Raw genomic sequence first — 16,569 nt, forward strand, 5'->3', positions numbered from 1 at the left:
GAGAAGCTCAAGTCTCTAGACAGAGTGAATTTATGTCCCAGGGGCCAGAAAGTCCTGTGAATGTGATTCTGAAGCTATAACCCTTCATTTCGGAGAGCATGGGAGGTCAGAAGTGGACCAAAAAAAACAAAAAAAAACCAAAAATGAACTAGTGCTATCCTAGTGTGTGAGGGTAAGATGGCGATCTTGGAACCTATCCCTGGTTCCCTGAACATCCCCTCTTCATGACAGTCTAGGGTGAATTATAAAAGATGGTCCATAAGGACCCCAGAAAACAAAGATGGAATTTAAAATCAGCATGAATTCACCAAGACCAAAGAAGATACACTGGCCTCACTCCCTTTTCTGACAAGTGTTCCAGGCTAGTGTTAGGAAAATAATTAAACATATGTAATGTTAATTTCACTAGCCAGATTTCCCTCCATTCTTAATCTTGGGCATGCATTTCATAAAACCTCTTTAAATACCCTTGTGGATGAACCAGAAATGTATGCTAAATAATGGGATGAGTGTATGTTCAGTGGTATGATAACTGCATGAATTTTAAAAACCAGCATTTCCAGGGGCACCTGGGTGGCTCAGTCAGGTAAGCAGCCTACTTTTGACCTCAGATCTTGTCTTGATCTCAGGGTTGTAAGTTCAAGCCCCACAGTGGGCTCCACACTGGGTGTGGAGCCTACTTAAAAAAAAAAAAACAGTATTTTTTTAATTACTTGGATTAAAAACTAAAGAATGCACACCTTTAGGGGCACCTGGCTGGCTCAGTCAGTGAAACATGAGACTCTTGATCTTGGGTTCGTGAGTTCAAGCCCCACATGGGGGGCGGGGGGGGGGGAGAGAGAGAGAGAGAGAGAGAGAGAGAGAGAGAGAGAGAGAGAGAGAGAGAGAAAGAAAGAAAGAAAGAAAGAAAGAAAGAAAGAAAGAAAGAAAGAAAGAAAGAAAGAAAGAAGCTTAAAATAAGAAAAGAAAGAGTGCACCACTTCAGAAAGTAAAATACATTCTGAAGAAGAGTCTGACTGGATAGAAGGACTTCCTCTTCCAACAAGCAAAGTTTTCTTAGATATGACACCAAAAGCACAAGCAACCAAACATAGATAAACTGAGCATAATAAAAATGTTAAAACTTTTGGGCAAAGGACAGCATCAAGAAAGTAAAAAGACAACCCACAAAATAGAAGAAAATTTTTGCAAATCATATATCTAGTAAAGATCTTGTATCTAGAATATATAAAGAATTCTTACAATTCAAAAACAAGAACGCAAATAATCCAATGTAAAAATCAGGCAAAGAGTCTGAATAAATACACTTGTCCAAAGAAGATATAAAAATGTCCAGTAAACACTTGAAAAGATGTTCAACATCATTAGTCATCAGGGAACTGCAAATCAAAACTACAGTGAGTCTAAAAAATAAAAATAAACATAAAATAAATAAATAAAATTTTTTAAAAACCACAATGACTCCTTGACATTGGTCTCAGCAATGATTTTTTTTTTTGAGATGTGACACCAAAAGCAAAGGCAACAAAAGCAAAATAAACAAGTGGGATTTCATCAAATTGAAAAGCAAAGCCTCTACACAGCAAAGAAAACCATCAACAAAATGAAAATGCAACCTACTAAATAGGAGAAAACATCTGCAAATCATATATTTGATAAAGGGTTACTATTCAAAATATATAAAGAACTCCTACAACTCCACAGCAAAACAAACAATCCTATCACAAAATGGCCAAGGATCTGTGTGATACTGTGACTTATGATAAGGAATATATGTATAGTTGATCTTCATCCCCCATTTCTGGCAGAGCTCCTAAAACCATTGCAATTTCTTAAGTGACAAAGCTGTTTCTTGTTATGTTACCGAGGCGACTATTGGAGCTTCTAACGATAGAGGCTGGTGGTCAGGAGAACCAGCGATGTAAATAGTCATGTCCACTTTCAATCTCATCACCTCAACCTCTGAGAGGAAGAGGGGGCTCAAGGTCGAATCAATTGCCAGTGGCCAATGATTTAATCTATCATGTCCATATCAAGAAGGAGAATGGCTCAGAGAGTTTCCAGACTAGTGAACACGAGGAGGTGCGAGGAGACTGGTGTGCCTGGAGCAGACATGAAAGCTCCTCGCCCTTTCCACATACCTGGCCCTATACAATTCTTCCACCTGCTTCTTTTGAGTTTGATCCTTTTATATAAACCATGCTGATTTTAAATCTAGCAAGTGAAATGTTTCTCTGAGCTCTGTGAGCCACTCTAGCAAACAAATCAAACTGAAGAAATAGGAAACTCTGATTTTATAGCCAGGTAGTCTGAAGCACAGGTAACCACCTGGATGTGCAATTGGCATCTGAAGTTCAAAGAGAAGTTCGTGGGAACCTCCAATCTGTAGCCAATTGGTCAAAATTAAAGTAAAAATCTGCAGATGGTAGCTTGCAACTACCATCTGCAGGGGATGTGGTGTGTCTTGTATCTAAACCCTTACCCTGTGGGATCCGATGCTACCTCTGGGTACATGGTGTCAGAACTGAGTTGAACGGTGTAACACTCAGCTGGTCTATGGAGAATTACTTGGTGTTGTATGGGAAAGCACCCCCTCCACATATTGGAAACTGAGTCTCAGAACACATTTAACATGAAGAGACATTTTTTTTCCAAAGAAGATATACACACAGCCAATAGGTACATGACAAACTGTTCAATATCACTAACCAACAGAGAAATGCAAACCAAAAAGTAGAACATCACCTCATCTCTGTTAAAAATGGCTAGTATCAAAAATACAAGAGACAACAACTATTGGGGAGGATGTGGAGGAAAGGGAACCTTTGTGCACTCTTGGTGGAAATGTATATTGGTGCATCCACAATGGAAAACGGTATGGGGACGCCTGGGTGGCTCAGCAGTTGTACATCGGCCTTCGGCTCAGGGTGTGATCCCGGAGTCCGGAGATCGAGTCCCACGTCAAGCTCCCTGCATGTAGCCTGCTTCTTCCTCTGCCTGTGTCTCTGCCTCTCTCTCTCTCTATCTCTCTGTTTTTCTCTCTCTCTCTTTCTCCCTCTCTCTCTCTCTCTCATGAATAAATAAGTACAATCTTTAAAAATAAAAAGAAACAGTATGGAAGGTCCTCAAAAAATTTAAAATGAAACTACTATATGGTCCAGCAACTGCACTTCTGGTTATCCATTTGAAGGAAAAAAAAACACTGACTAGAAAAGATATATGCATATCTATCCACCCAAAACCTTGTACATGAATTTCCACAGCAGCGTTATTCATAATAGCTAAAAGGTAGAAATGACCCAAATGTCCATCACTGGTAAATGGAGAGACAAAGTGTAGTTTATCCATAAAGTGGAATAGTATTGAGCCATAAAAATAAATCAAGTGTTGCAACATCTACAACATGGACGATCCTTGAAAACATCATGCTCAGTGAAAGAAATGAGACAAAACCACTGCATGATTCCATCATAGGAAATGTCCAGCATAGGCACACTCATAGAAACAGAATAGACTGAGGCACCTGAGTGGCTCAGTGGTGGAGTGTCTGCCTTTGGCTCAAGTCGTGGTCCCAGGATCCTGGGATCGAGTCCTGCATTGGGATCTCCACAGGGAGCCCATGTTTCCCTCTGCCTATGTCTCTGCCTCTCTGTGTCTCTCATGAATAAATTTTTAAAAAGAAAGAAACAGAATAGACTGCCTAAGGCTGAAGAGGAGAGGTGGGCAGAACGAAGTGATACATAAGGGGAGAAGGTTGGTTTCCTTGAGGGATAGTGAAAATTACACGTGGTGATAAATGCACAACTCTGTGACGATACTAACAACTACCAAACTGCTTTAAATGGGTACTTGTATGATATGTCAACTATGACTCAATAAATGTTTATATATATAACGGGAATAAAAGTAGTCTGTCCTGTAGGTTCAAAACATCAACTCCACAAATTTTGGAAGATAGGGTCATGTCTTAATAATGAGCTTGTGGAGACACTTAGGTGGCTCAATGGTTGAATATCTGCCTTTGGCTTGGGTCATGATCCTGGAGTCCTGGGATCAAGTCCCACATCGGGCTCCCTGTGAGGAGCCTGCTTCTCCCTCTGCCTATGTCTCTGCTTCTCTGTGTCTCTTATGAATAAATAAATAAAATCTTAAAAAGAAAATGAGCTCGTGTTTAAAAAGCCCAGAAGCCAGATATGTATAGTAGTGAGCTAACTATTAGCTGGAGGTGAGTCAAATCTTGGGTTGGTTCTACTGAAATGCCATGGCACACTGAGGCTAAGTTTCTGGAAGCAGAACATCCAAGAGGAGGGAGAAAATCTCTCAGCCACCACTCGAGTCTCACTGTTCTTGAGCAAGCATTTCTTTGACAGTATGTGCCAGTTACCTGAGGATCTTGTTACAGATTCTGACTCAGCAGGCCTGAGTGGGGCCCAGACTCCTGCATTTCTAACAAGCTTCTTGGTGATGTCTTGCTGCTGGGCCACGGGCCACACCACTGAGTAAAAGACAGGAAACTGAAGCTCAGAGATGCTAAATAATTTAACCCAAGCCACCCCATTCACCAGGGACAGAGGATTTGAAGTCAGGTCTAATTGACTCCAAAAGCCACGTTCTTTCCACCATAGCATCCATGACATCAGTCCTGGACACCATTTTCCAGGAGAAGCCTAGATCTGAATAAAAGAAGAATCCAGGATGGAATAAGCTCTGGAGCCCACGTCACAGGAGGAACAGTTGAAGAATGAGAAATGTGTGACAGACATGGCAACTGGCCCAAGCCTGGGAAGATATGTCCTGTGGAGGAGTCATACCAACAAGTCTGGATGGCCCCAGTAGGAGCAACTAGGTCAGGGAGGAGACATATGGATATATCAGTTTGGACTCCTGCAAAATGTTCTAATAGAGCTGTCCCAGAGTAGAACAGGTTTCCCAGGATGCAGAGGCCCCAGACTAGAAGCTCATGTCCCCCAGATGCCATCTTCCTGATTCTGACAGATTCATACACCAACCTTATTAGCCCTACCACAAAAAAGGCATCATTTGCTGTTATAAAAATAAATCTTAGACAAATCTTTCAATTCTAGCTATGGGCTCTCAGCGGGGAGGACTGTTTTCTTATTTTCCTTTGTTTTTAAGATGAATAAGTGTTAGATAAGCATCAAAGGCACATTAGAGGAAATGAAAACTTTTTCCTTGATATATTTAGGATTGAAATAAAATTCAAAAGATTAGCCATCCTTTTTCTCCTTCTGGAATTCAATCGCACCACCTAAAATCATCTTGGAAAATACTGCATCTAATGATCTAAACAGCCCTTTGATCGTGAGTTTCTGGACCCCTGCCTCCCTCCTCTAAAGCTAAATAGCCCTGGCTTCCTCAAGCCTTCTTTAAATGGTTTCAAGCCTTCTCATCAACCGGTTATTCTCCATGGATAAGTGCCGGTTTGCTTACTATGTGGCCTGAACAGCACCAAAGAGAACAGAGCTGTAATTGCACTGGGGGATTATCCTTCCATTAATGCAGTCCCAGGTCATGTCTGCTTTCCAGCAGCCCACTTCAGTGCTGAGGCTCACTGTGCTTTCTGAGGATGAGAATTGCTATGTGTGTCTTTTTTTTTTCTTCCCCAAGTAGTGTAGAGACACATCCTCCCTGGTTCAACCATGATCATTGGTTGCTTTCAGATGGACTGTATAACATTTATCCAATGAGGCAGTTTGGGATCAGTAGAAGGAACAGCTCTCTTACATTCAGGTTGTTCAAACAATAGACTAAACTGACCTAGTGTGGTACCGCCTTCCTACCCATGAGGTGTGCAAGCAGAATTCATCAGGGAGGTAATTCAGCAGCCAATGTTTGGTCTGCAGGTGACAAGAAGGCCTCCTACACTAAAATCCCCTGCTTCTGTAACACAACACCCAAAGACAGAGGGAAAACAAGCAAAGGTACGCCATGATAGAAGAATCCTGCTAGTGTTGTGCCTACTTTCTTTTTTTTTTTTTTTAAGATTTTATTTATTTATTCGAGAGAGAGGCAGAGACACAGGCAGAGGGAGAAGCAGTCTCCATGCAGGGAGCCTGATGTGGGACTCGATCCCAGGTCTCCGGGATCAGGCCCTGGGCTGAAGGCGGTGCTAAACCACTGAGCCACCTGGGCTCAGTGCCTACTTTCTGCCCAGGATGATCCACAGCAACATCTTGTGCCTACTTTCTGCCCGGGATGAACCACAGCATGAGAGGTTCTATCACAAATCACTTCCTTCTCCCAACCACCCTAGGAGGTGGGATGTCCCATTTTGCAAAGGCCAAAACTGGCTCAGACCAAATCATTTCTCTGAGTCCCTCCCCAGGCAGCTGGCAGAGCCAGGATGCCAAATTAGTTGTCTCTGATGCTATAGTCCAGGTTCATCCTATTCTATTCTGCAAGTCACAGGAAATGAGAAAGGCCAAAGGACATCAACTGATGGAAATCTGGAACGCAGTTCTGATTTAATGCAGGAAGTAAAAAAAAGACCACAGCTCTTTTTGATAAGGAGTCTTTTTTTTTTCATCTCTGTAAACACTTGCCATCAGTTAATAATTTTAAAATAGGAGGGATAACAAAACAAGGGGAAGAAATGAAAGAGAAGACACTTGAGAAGTAACTAAAGAACGGGGCAGGGTGGGGGGCAAATGTCAGCTGCCTGGGTGACAAACTAGCCTCTGATCAGGGAAACCACCAAGATTGAGCCCCACAGGGACAAAGGCATGTGCTTCTCAAACCACCTTGCTGGAGAAAGCATTCCTTGCTTGTTCAAGGGGGAAGCTGGAGAACTTCATTACTTACATCCTAAGAGCAGCCTGTCATGTTAACTGCTTGCGCCCCCTCCACCCAGGAATTCAGAACTCTAGGATGTTTTTTGTTTGTTTGTTTTTGTTTTTTATTTTTTGTTTTAGGATGTTTTTCATTTGCTCACAGGGTTATCGGAAATGGCCATGATGGATTTCACCAGCTTCTCAATAATTAATTCATACCTGGAGCTTGTCAAATAGCTACAGATCCCTTTAGATGCCATCTAACCACAGGTACACACACACACACACACACACACACACACACACACACACACAGGGCCTTCCCGGACGGGACACCTGGGTGGCTCAGTGGTTTAGCGCCTGCCTTCAGCCCAGGATGTGATCCTGGGTTCCTGGGATCGAGTCCCACATCGGGCTCCCTGCATGGATCCTGCTTCTCCCTCTGCCTATGTTTCTGCCCCTCTCTCTGTGTGTGTGTCTCTCATGAATAAATAAATAAAATATTTTTTAAAAATAAAAAAAATATATAAAACTGTTCAAGCAGAATTTCAAAGGAACTGGGGACAGTACACTCAGTGGTCACAAATGAGCATGCAGATGAAGTGACAAACGGGTCAAAGCTGTGACGAGAAAAAAAAAAAAAAAAAGCTGTGACGAGGACCTAGGGATACCATCAGCTACAGAGCCCATATGTTTCAAGCCACAGGAGGTGCATTTATGCCATCGTGTCTGCTTCTAACTACTAGATTAAAGATCATGAGGTATGGATTACACCTGCACGCTTTTTTGGAATTTGTGCAAAACTTCAGCAAGCACAATAGAGCCCCGGCCAGGAGGAAGACATTCAAAAACTTTATTTAAAGCACTCTTATATATAAGGAAAGGTCCGGAGCGAGATTGCTTGGAGCTTATGAATATTTATTACAATACATTCTTGAAAACAACCAAAAAATTAAGTACAGTATAAATAGGAAACAGATTTATGACTCAGTCATATGTTTACATTATGCAAATTATAGCTAAAGACCCACAACCAGGATGTTGTTAAATGCTGAAAAAAGGCAGTGGGGGTAAGCGCTTGCTGATATTTGGACATTTTCTTAAAATTGGCAAATGATATTTTGAGTTTTTCTAACAATCTGTTCAACGAGGAGTGCCTGTGGGCACATCTTGTCATTTTCACCAACCTGGTGGTAGAGTGCCAAATTCAAGGCAAAGGCACAGGCCTGGGGTTTTCACAGCCCCCTTTGCTCAGGAAACCAAGGCTCTGTTGGACAGATTTGGGAGTGGTCCTGAACCTGGACCTAAAAGGTCGCACACAGAGCTCAGCCACCCTCAGCCTTGGAGCAATGAAGAGGCTTTACCAACATGCCAAAAACTTCAAGACAGCTAGCTAAGCACACTCGTGTTTCCAGATTAACAAGAAAAGAAGCAAAAGCGACAGTCTTTGTGCTGAATAACTTTCTCTACTCAAGGATGTCACCTTGGGCTTTGTGACACCAATCAAGCAGAACATCCTCCAAGTACAAACCCAGGACAGACATGCACAGTGACAGGCAAAGATCTATCTCCAGGGCAGCTGGAGAACTGAAGGAAGCCCCCTTTGCAAATTGTAGCTAAAGAACTCTACCCCAAACTTTCACCAGATACCACATCATCTAAGGAGGGTTGACTGATGAAGGGTTGGTTTGGTTTGGTTTTTTTCATTTCTTACACGGAAGGAATATATAGTCATAGAAGGAAATCTATAAAAATCTATAAAACACAGAAAAAATATAATCAAGGAGAAAATTTCTAAAATAGAATTCAACTTAAATTGGGACTCCCCCCCTTGGACTCAAACACTTCCACAGTGCTTTGCTTACAGCTCCCTGATGCCCTGGGCACCAGGTGAAATGATGGGCTGGAACCCTCCTCCCCTCCCCATCTCAACTGCTGCCACGGCCAACAACCCCAGATCTCTGCCTCATATGCAATTCAGCACTCACTCCAAGGAGCTGAAATCACTCACAAATGGTCTCTTCATAATGCAGAGGAAGAATAAATGAGTTACAGATTACATAAACTTTCCAACCAGAAACAAAACCCCACCCAATCATCACCTTACAAAAATCCCCTGCCACGCACTAGCTGTGTGGCCCCGGAGCAAATTACTTGACCATCAGAGGCTTCATGCTTCATAGGGCAGTGGGATACTCCAACAAAAGGACTCCACCCTGTCCATGCAACCAGTACGTGTCATTAACAAGAACAGCAAGTGCTACCCTCAAAAGCGGCTTAGAATACAGTCATGGTGGGTGAGGGAGTGTCTAGTGTCTTGACACAAAAATCAACATGGGTGTCAGTAAACAAAAATAATTGCACCATCAGATGTCTAAAAGCTGAAAATAAATCATTTCTGCTTTGATATTCTAAGAGTACAACCATCATTTCCTACATATTTCATCCCATCAGTTGTAAGTGTTAAAATCAGAATCCTTGTTTTTTAAAATCCATGTATAACTACCAACCTGTCTTTGTGTCCTGTGGATTAACCAAGACTAATATTTTATGTTGAGGTTCATCACGGTGCACAGTGCAAAAGCAAACAGATGTAGCTTCAAGTTTAACCTGAAAAAATAATAAAATCGCCATTTTGTTCCAACATCAAAGTAAGGGCACAGGAAATTACTTACCAATTAATTAGCACAGTATTCACTGAAAGAACAGTGTTCCACAGAGGTTAATTTGACAGGATGGAGGCAATGTAAAACTGGAAACCTTACCCACTCTGAGCTAAACACAAGTGCGAAGTGACAAAAACCCGTCTTCTGTCTCCCACCCAGCAAGCCCTCCCCATCCCTCATTTACCTGTCCATCTAATCAAGGACTGATTAAACACCTACTCAGCTACTCTTCCAGCCTCTCCCTCCCATATGCTTCAGGCCCCATCAGACTTCCCTACCCCAAACCCCTTCAGAGCTCACCAACAAAAGCTGATGGCCACAGCCGCACCTCAGGTTTGCACCTGCCAGGCTGGCCTCAACTGTCCTCCTATGGCCATTCCATGGAAACAGCCTGAACCAGACTGTGTCTACCCCGGATGCCACTTGGGCTGCCTGCTGCCCTGCCTCAGGTCTATGCAAGCATTCTCAACAGAGAACCCCCTCTGGGCCCTACAGGCTCAGCTCTGGCTCTGAGGGCAGCCCAGAGGCAGAGATCCTCTGCTGTGAGAGAGATAAAGAGAGAGAGAGAGAGAGAGAGAGAGCTGGTGCCAGCTTGCTTACAAACAAGAGGAACACCAAAGAGTCTGTGGGGCTCCTAACACTGGGACTCTCTCCCAAGCACTGGTACCCTAACTCTCTTTGTAGCCATCCAGTGAACTGCCCCCAGCTCCCAAAGCAAAAGATCAACATGCTCCACTACAAAGTCTGTTTTGAAAACTGAGGAGAGTATAAGAAAAAGAAAAAAGAACGTGTCTGCTGAGCTAGGCCGGCAGGCTGCTGGTAAAAGTTTATAGCAGGCCTCCGTGGTTCCAGAGAACTGCTCCTTAACAAATTCTGAGAGCTGCAAACTTTTTGGTGCATGGCTCCACCCACCCATCCTCTCACCCCACCCCAGCGCCCTGTCTTCAAGTCACCTTAAGGAGAGTCTCCAGGCTGGCCCTCAGGCAGTAGTTATGTGAAACACAGTGCATCGCCCAGAGGGCTGTTATAGGCCATTAAAAACAACATGTAGGGGAACACCTGGCTGGCTCAGCAGGCGGAGCATGTGACTCTTGATCTCCGGTTGTGAGTTCAAGCCCCCACGTTGGGTGTAGAGATTACTTAAAAATAAAATCTTAAAAAAAAATGTACAAAGCACTGTATCGACATGGAAAGATGTTTATTACAGAAAGATGTTTATTATATTATATTCTGAGAGTGACCTGAATGTTTAAAAAAGCATATGCAGAAATAAAAATCAAATGGAAACATGTCAAAATGTTCACAGCAGTTAACTGTGAGGTTTTTTTTTTTTTTCATTTTCTCTGTCCCTGGCTATAGTTCGCAAATATTATCCAATAAGCATACGCTGGTTTATTATTAGAAGAAAAATAAATAAGTATTATTGTATTTTAAACGTAACAGGACAGGTTCAAGACTGGAAACAGTTCATTAAGGGCTTTTCAGAGAACCAGAGCAATGTGGTGTGAAATATTCTCAAACCACTTTCTCAACTTTCTTTTTTATTCGAAAAAAATTTCTCTTAAGATTCTAAAAGAAAAGTTAAATTTGCTAAAAGCTATGAGGAAGTCCAATACCACCCCAAATGAGACTACTTCAACTGCTAAGTGATAGGGAGCACCTACCATTTCTTAAGTAACTGCCAAAATGGTAGGAAAAAAATTGAAAACATTCTCGTGAAAATTTATTTTCTTCTAAGAGGGGAAGCAGATAGGTATAAAGATATTTCAACGTTTCTATCACATAAAAACAATTTAATTTTAAGAGCTGTCTTATTTTATTATGTTTTTGCTAATAACACTAAAATCATTTACTCAGTGAGCATATTTACATATTAGTTTTGGGTTTTTTTCTTAAGTAATGTAACCTCATAAATAAGTGTAAAATGAAAGCAGAGGACTCTGAGACTGCATCATAGAGTACTTCAGGGCTAAGTCTCCGGTTTCACCCGCTTCTCGGGTTACACCTACCTTCCCACATTCCCTCCCACCCTGCAGCCCATAGCTCCTGGCTCCCCCCAAAATTAGCAACCCCATCCCTAATGGAGAGCTTGCTTCCTTTTTCGGCTTAAATGACACTAGGGGGCGCTGAAAGCGTGTGCGTGCAGGGACCTCAGCTTGCAGATCAACAACGTAGAATCACCCAGGGGATGCTTCTAGGAGTTGGTTATGAACTAGCATCTTCAAATCTCAAGGAAGCCACAACTGTACAAGTTGCACAAGCCACTGTTCTAATTAACTTTGGAAAAACTTCAGTACGGTGAAATAAACCTCTACTAAGTTGGACAGACAGCAATGATATCTATCTAGTACAAGTAAAATCTTGTATGTAAACAAGAAAATCTTGTCTCTGCATAGATCCGACTCCAATCTGAAAGAAAGGTGGCTGATTGAGGTACAGCCCAAAACTCACATATTCTTTTTATTTACTGCACGGGGAAATGTAGTTCTTAAAAGTAACACAATTTTAAATTTTTACCCACAGTCTCACCATCCCAACAAATAAATGGTTTTCATTTCTCTCTGTTCTCTTCCAGGCCTTATTCAAAAGACTATCTTATCAGTGCTACAAATCACATGGCTATAACTAAATTCCAACTGACAAAACTTCATTCCAAAAATCACAAAATTTGGGGGCACCTGGTGGCTCAGTGGTTGAGCATCTGCCTTCAGCTTGGGTCATGACCCTGGGGTCCTGGGATCAAGTCCCACATCAGGCCCCCTGCAGGGAGCCTGTTTCCCACTCTGCCTGTGTCTCTGCCTCTCTCTGTCTCTCATGAATAAATAAAGTCTTTTTTAAAAATCACAAAATTTTAAAACTGAGCCAAAGCTTAGAGACCAAAGAGCAACCAAGTCTCTCATTTCACACATGGAAAAGCCAAGGTCCAACAAGGCATTACACACAGTGTCTCATTTCTTCCTTGTAACAACAGGACAAGGTAAGCTCTATCATATTTTTTTCCCAATAGGCTCCACATTCAGTGTGGGGCTTCAACTCACAACCCTGAGATCAAGAGTCAGATGCTCTATCGACTAAGCCACCTAGGCACCCCAATAAACTCTGATATTATTATCCCAATTTTAGATATGAGGAATGCCAAAACCAGAAAAGTTATGACACTCGCTAAAGGTCACACAGCTAGTAAGCAGTAGATGTGGGATTCATAGCAGACTGTCCTACTCACCACCTTGCATCACTGGACTGATTCTCAGGACTCCAGAGTCCCATTCTAGGATTCCATCTGCTCCTCAAGGTGGAATTATTCTAGTGTTCAAGAAGTTATTGGTTTTTTAAATCTATAATACTGTTTCTAGTACTAACATTCTACTTCCTAGTAAGTTAGTTCTTTACCAACAAGGAGGATCACACGTACCTGCTCCCCCGTGGGAAGAGAGAAAAACTCTACTGGGGGCCGCATTTCTTCCCTAAGTGTGGTATAGTAAGCCAGGGCTGCTTTCCAATGCCTTTCGGGGTCATCTTCCAAAATATCCACTGGATAAATGCCTGCTAAGGGAAAAAGACAGCAAGAAATGACATTAGTTTTACCCTTTTGTTAAAGAGGACTTCCCCTTATTTCTCCAAGTTGTTTTGTTTTTAAGCACACAAGGAACACTTGAAAAAGATTTTATTTATTTATTTATTTATTCATGAGAGATACAGAGAGAAGTAGAGACATAGGCAGAAAGAGAGAAACTGGCTCCCCACAGGGAGCCTTATGCAAGACTAGATTCCAGAACCCCAGGTTCATGACCTGAGCCAAAGGCAGATGCTCAACCATTGAGCCACTTGCCCTCAATTTTTTTTTTCAAATAAAAAAGTAGTTCTGGGGATGCCCGGGTGGTTCAGTGGTGGAGCATCTGCCTTAAGCTCAGGGGGGTAATCCTGGAGTCCTGGGATCAAGTCCTACCTCGGGCTTCCCGCATGGAGCCTGCTGCTCCCTCTGCCTATGTCTCTGCCTGTGCCTCTGCCTCTCTGTCTCTCTCTCTCATGAATAAATAAATAAAATGTTAAAAAAAAAAAAAAAAAGAAAGAAAGAAAAGGAAAGGCAGTTTTGCATCAGGTGCCAAAAGAAAATAGAAGACATTCCCAATGGCAGGGTTGGCAGCAGCCCCAGGAAGATAGGAAGTACCACCTGACCCACCCACCCACCCACCCCCTTAGAAGGCTACAGAAACTTGCTTGCATATGCCGGAACCACCAACTGGTTTTCCATGGGTCTTCCTGGAGGGAAGTCACAGCAGCCACGTGTACAGGCAGGTGCCTCGAGAGCCCACACTAGCTGCTTAGAACCTTGATGACTGACAAAATCCAGCTTGAGTTATTATTTTGCCAGCTGTGCAGATTGATAAGTGTTGCCCACCTCCTTGAGTTGGGCCTACTGTTCTGGAGAGTGCTGGATGTACAAGTCAGCAGGCCCTGTAAACACGTCCTACACCGCGGGCTATGGTACGGAATCATTAGCGAGTTTTCCCCTGGCTCTTCCTCACCCTGGTGGAGGAAAATTATATCCTCGAAGAATCAGACAAATTGATAGCATCCAATTCAGCTCGGAAGGAGCAGTTTTCCCCTGAGATGTTGGCAGCTTCAGGCTGGCGGGTCCCCAGGTGGGAGAGGGCTCTGGGGTCCCCGCCTTATCTGCCGATCCTGCCTCTGGTTCCGCTCTGGCCTCCTGTGGGGGAGGCTGTCGAAATGGCTGCCAGATCCTCCTCCTCCCCCTGCTCCTCTTCCTCCTCCAGCTCCTGCTCCTTATTCCTCCAACTCCTCTCCTCCCCCCCTCCGCCTGCTCCTCCTCCCCGTCCCCTCCTCCTGCTCCTCCTCCCCTCCCCTCCTCCTCCTCCTCGTTTCTCCTCCCCTCTCCTATTCCTCCTCCTCCTCCTGTTCCCCCTCCTCCTCTCTCCTATTCCTCCTCTGTTCCTCCTCCTCCCCTTTTTTTTTCCATGTAAACCTTTTGTTTTAATAAATAAGACATATTCATGGCTTAGGTTTTAAATCACATTTACAGATGAGGAACACTTCTAGGCCCAAACAGGTTAGTGGTGAAGCGACTACTGCTGGGAGGAATGCAAGGCCCCCATGCACTTTAAGCCTAAGAAGCAAAGACTTCATGTCAGAGAACACCGTACACATCACCTCTAGGCTCAAGAACTGGAAGACTGGAGGAAAAGCAGAGACTTGGTGAAGCTCCTGTGACCACCATCTGATATCCTTACCTTCACACTACAGAAGCCGACGAAAGTTGTGCTACTTTTAGATAAGCTAAAAAGGAGCTTTCCTGATTATATGAAGTGAAACTTTCTCTATTGTTACATTAGGATAAGGGCATTAGCTACACAGAGTATCCACTGACAAATACAGACTATGAGAACTGGGAAGAGGAAGCCACACAGATATCTCGTTTCTTCAAATGTCAGAAACTTCCACGCCACAGCAGGAGAGCAGTGGATGAACTCTACCTCTCCCAAAGGTTTAGTCCAAAAACTTCCTGTTGGCATTTGCACCAAATAAAGCTCCCCGTACTTATGGCATCATCTGCTGGGCTATGAGGTCCAGCCTCGCCTCTCTCTTTGCTTGTCCTTAGTCCGGAGGCTCAGCCTCTGGCCTCACCGTCTTCTGCTCAGCCCCCCTCCATCAGCCACCAATCAAAATAACCCAGCTGGGTTCCCTGGGGCCCAGGTCCAGCAGGATTCTGCACACTTCCCACCCCTTATATCACTGAGTTTGCTTACCCCTCGGTAAGCCAGATGAGGAAACTGAGGCCAAGAGCATGCTTGGCTAGTTAGTGGCAACAGCAGGCCATGAAGATCTGACCAATCTCAGAATCTGTGCAAAACACTCAGATTATGGGGCACCTGGGTGGCTCAGTGGTTGGGTGTCTGCCTTCAGCTCAGGTCATGAACCTGGGGTCCTGGGATGGAGTCCTGCATTGGGCTCCCCTACAGGGAGCCTGCTTCTCCCTCTGCCTATGTCTCTGCCTCTCTCTGTGTCTCTCATGAATAAATAAATAAAACTTAAAAAAAAAAACACTCATATTATGTTAGTGGCCCCATCAAAGTGGCCTCCTCCCCCCAGCCCTGAAGGCCATTTAGAATTCCAGGCCCCTTTCCGTACCCCCACAAGCACTCAACAGGCTCTCACACCCCTGCTCCCCACTCCTTCTATCTTGACATCCCCAAGGCCCATCCCAAACACCAGTGCTCCCAGAAGCCTTCCTGTGTAGCCCCCAAAGGCAAGGAAGGGCTAGGGGGTGGCCACGGAGTCCTATGTTCAAATTCCAGCTCATCTTCAGAGGGGGATGAATCCACCCTTTCTGGGCGCCTCCATCCCCCAGGGCCTCACACACACAGGAAATCGGTGGCCAAGAGAGGCAGCCTCACCCCACTCTCTGGCAACCCAGGAACTCAGAGCACTCCTCAGAGCACCTTGTGAGCACGCCTCTCTCCTCCCCCACCCTCCCTCAGAAGACCCCTCCCCAGGCTTTTCCTACACTGAGCACTTAGGAAATTTGGGTGGGTGGGTGGCCGGCTGGGCTCTCTGTTCAAATTGCTATTCATTTCTTCCAGACAGTCAAATGGCTTCCCGCAGCTATGAAAAAGGATGTGCACATTCACATAAATTAAGAAGATCAAACCGGAGGGACGTCTGGGTGGCTCAGTGGTTGAGCATCTGCCTTCAGCTCAGGTCATGATCCCGGGGTCCTGGGATCCAGTCCTGCATCAGGCTCCCTGCAGGGAGTCTGCTTCTCCCTCTCCCTGTGTCTCTGCCTCTCTCTGTGTGTCTCATGAATAATAAATAAAATTAAAAAAAAAAAAAAAAGGTCAAACTGGAAAGGAGGTTTGCTTCAACCCCAAAGCACTGGGCTCCTCTGGCATAACTGTCCCATGAAAGCAGCTGGAATAACCACATTTCCCTAACTGCCCCCAGGAGCTCCATCTCAGGAGCCAGTCAAGATCCCAGCACTTATAGCCCGTGCTGCTGGGCCCTTCTCAAGAGAGGAGAGATGCTTATCAGACCCAGGCCTCGAGGGCACTCCAATGAGATCCAGGGCTGCCAGGACAGCAGCCTCAATCAGGAGC

At 44.2% G+C, this 16,569-nt stretch overlaps 1 protein-coding gene across 3 annotated transcripts in view; it reads right to left on the bottom strand.

Annotated features, from left to right (window-relative positions):
• Window positions 1-16,569, bottom strand: part of LOC129510333 (protein FAM169B-like) — an 88,619-nt gene that overhangs the window by 53,996 nt on the left and 18,054 nt on the right. For 2 of the 3 annotated variants that reach the window (XR_008664571.1, XM_055326427.1), the window contains exons 2-3: window positions 12,870-13,003; window positions 9,302-9,401 (exon numbers count right to left, since the gene is read on the bottom strand). Coding sequence is in view for 2 of the 3 variants with exons in the window: in XM_055326427.1 (XP_055182402.1) it covers window positions 9,302-9,401; window positions 12,870-13,003 (234 nt within the window). In the remaining variant the exon portion in view is untranslated. The remainder of the gene's footprint in view (window positions 1-9,301; window positions 9,402-12,869; window positions 13,004-16,569) is intronic. The other variant, XM_055326428.1, reaches the window with a different exon arrangement.

The sequence above is a fragment of the Nyctereutes procyonoides genome, unplaced genomic scaffold, assembly GCF_905146905.1.
Source record: "Nyctereutes procyonoides isolate TBG_1078 unplaced genomic scaffold, NYPRO_anot_genome, whole genome shotgun sequence".
Taxonomy (NCBI): domain Eukaryota; kingdom Metazoa; phylum Chordata; class Mammalia; order Carnivora; family Canidae; genus Nyctereutes; species Nyctereutes procyonoides.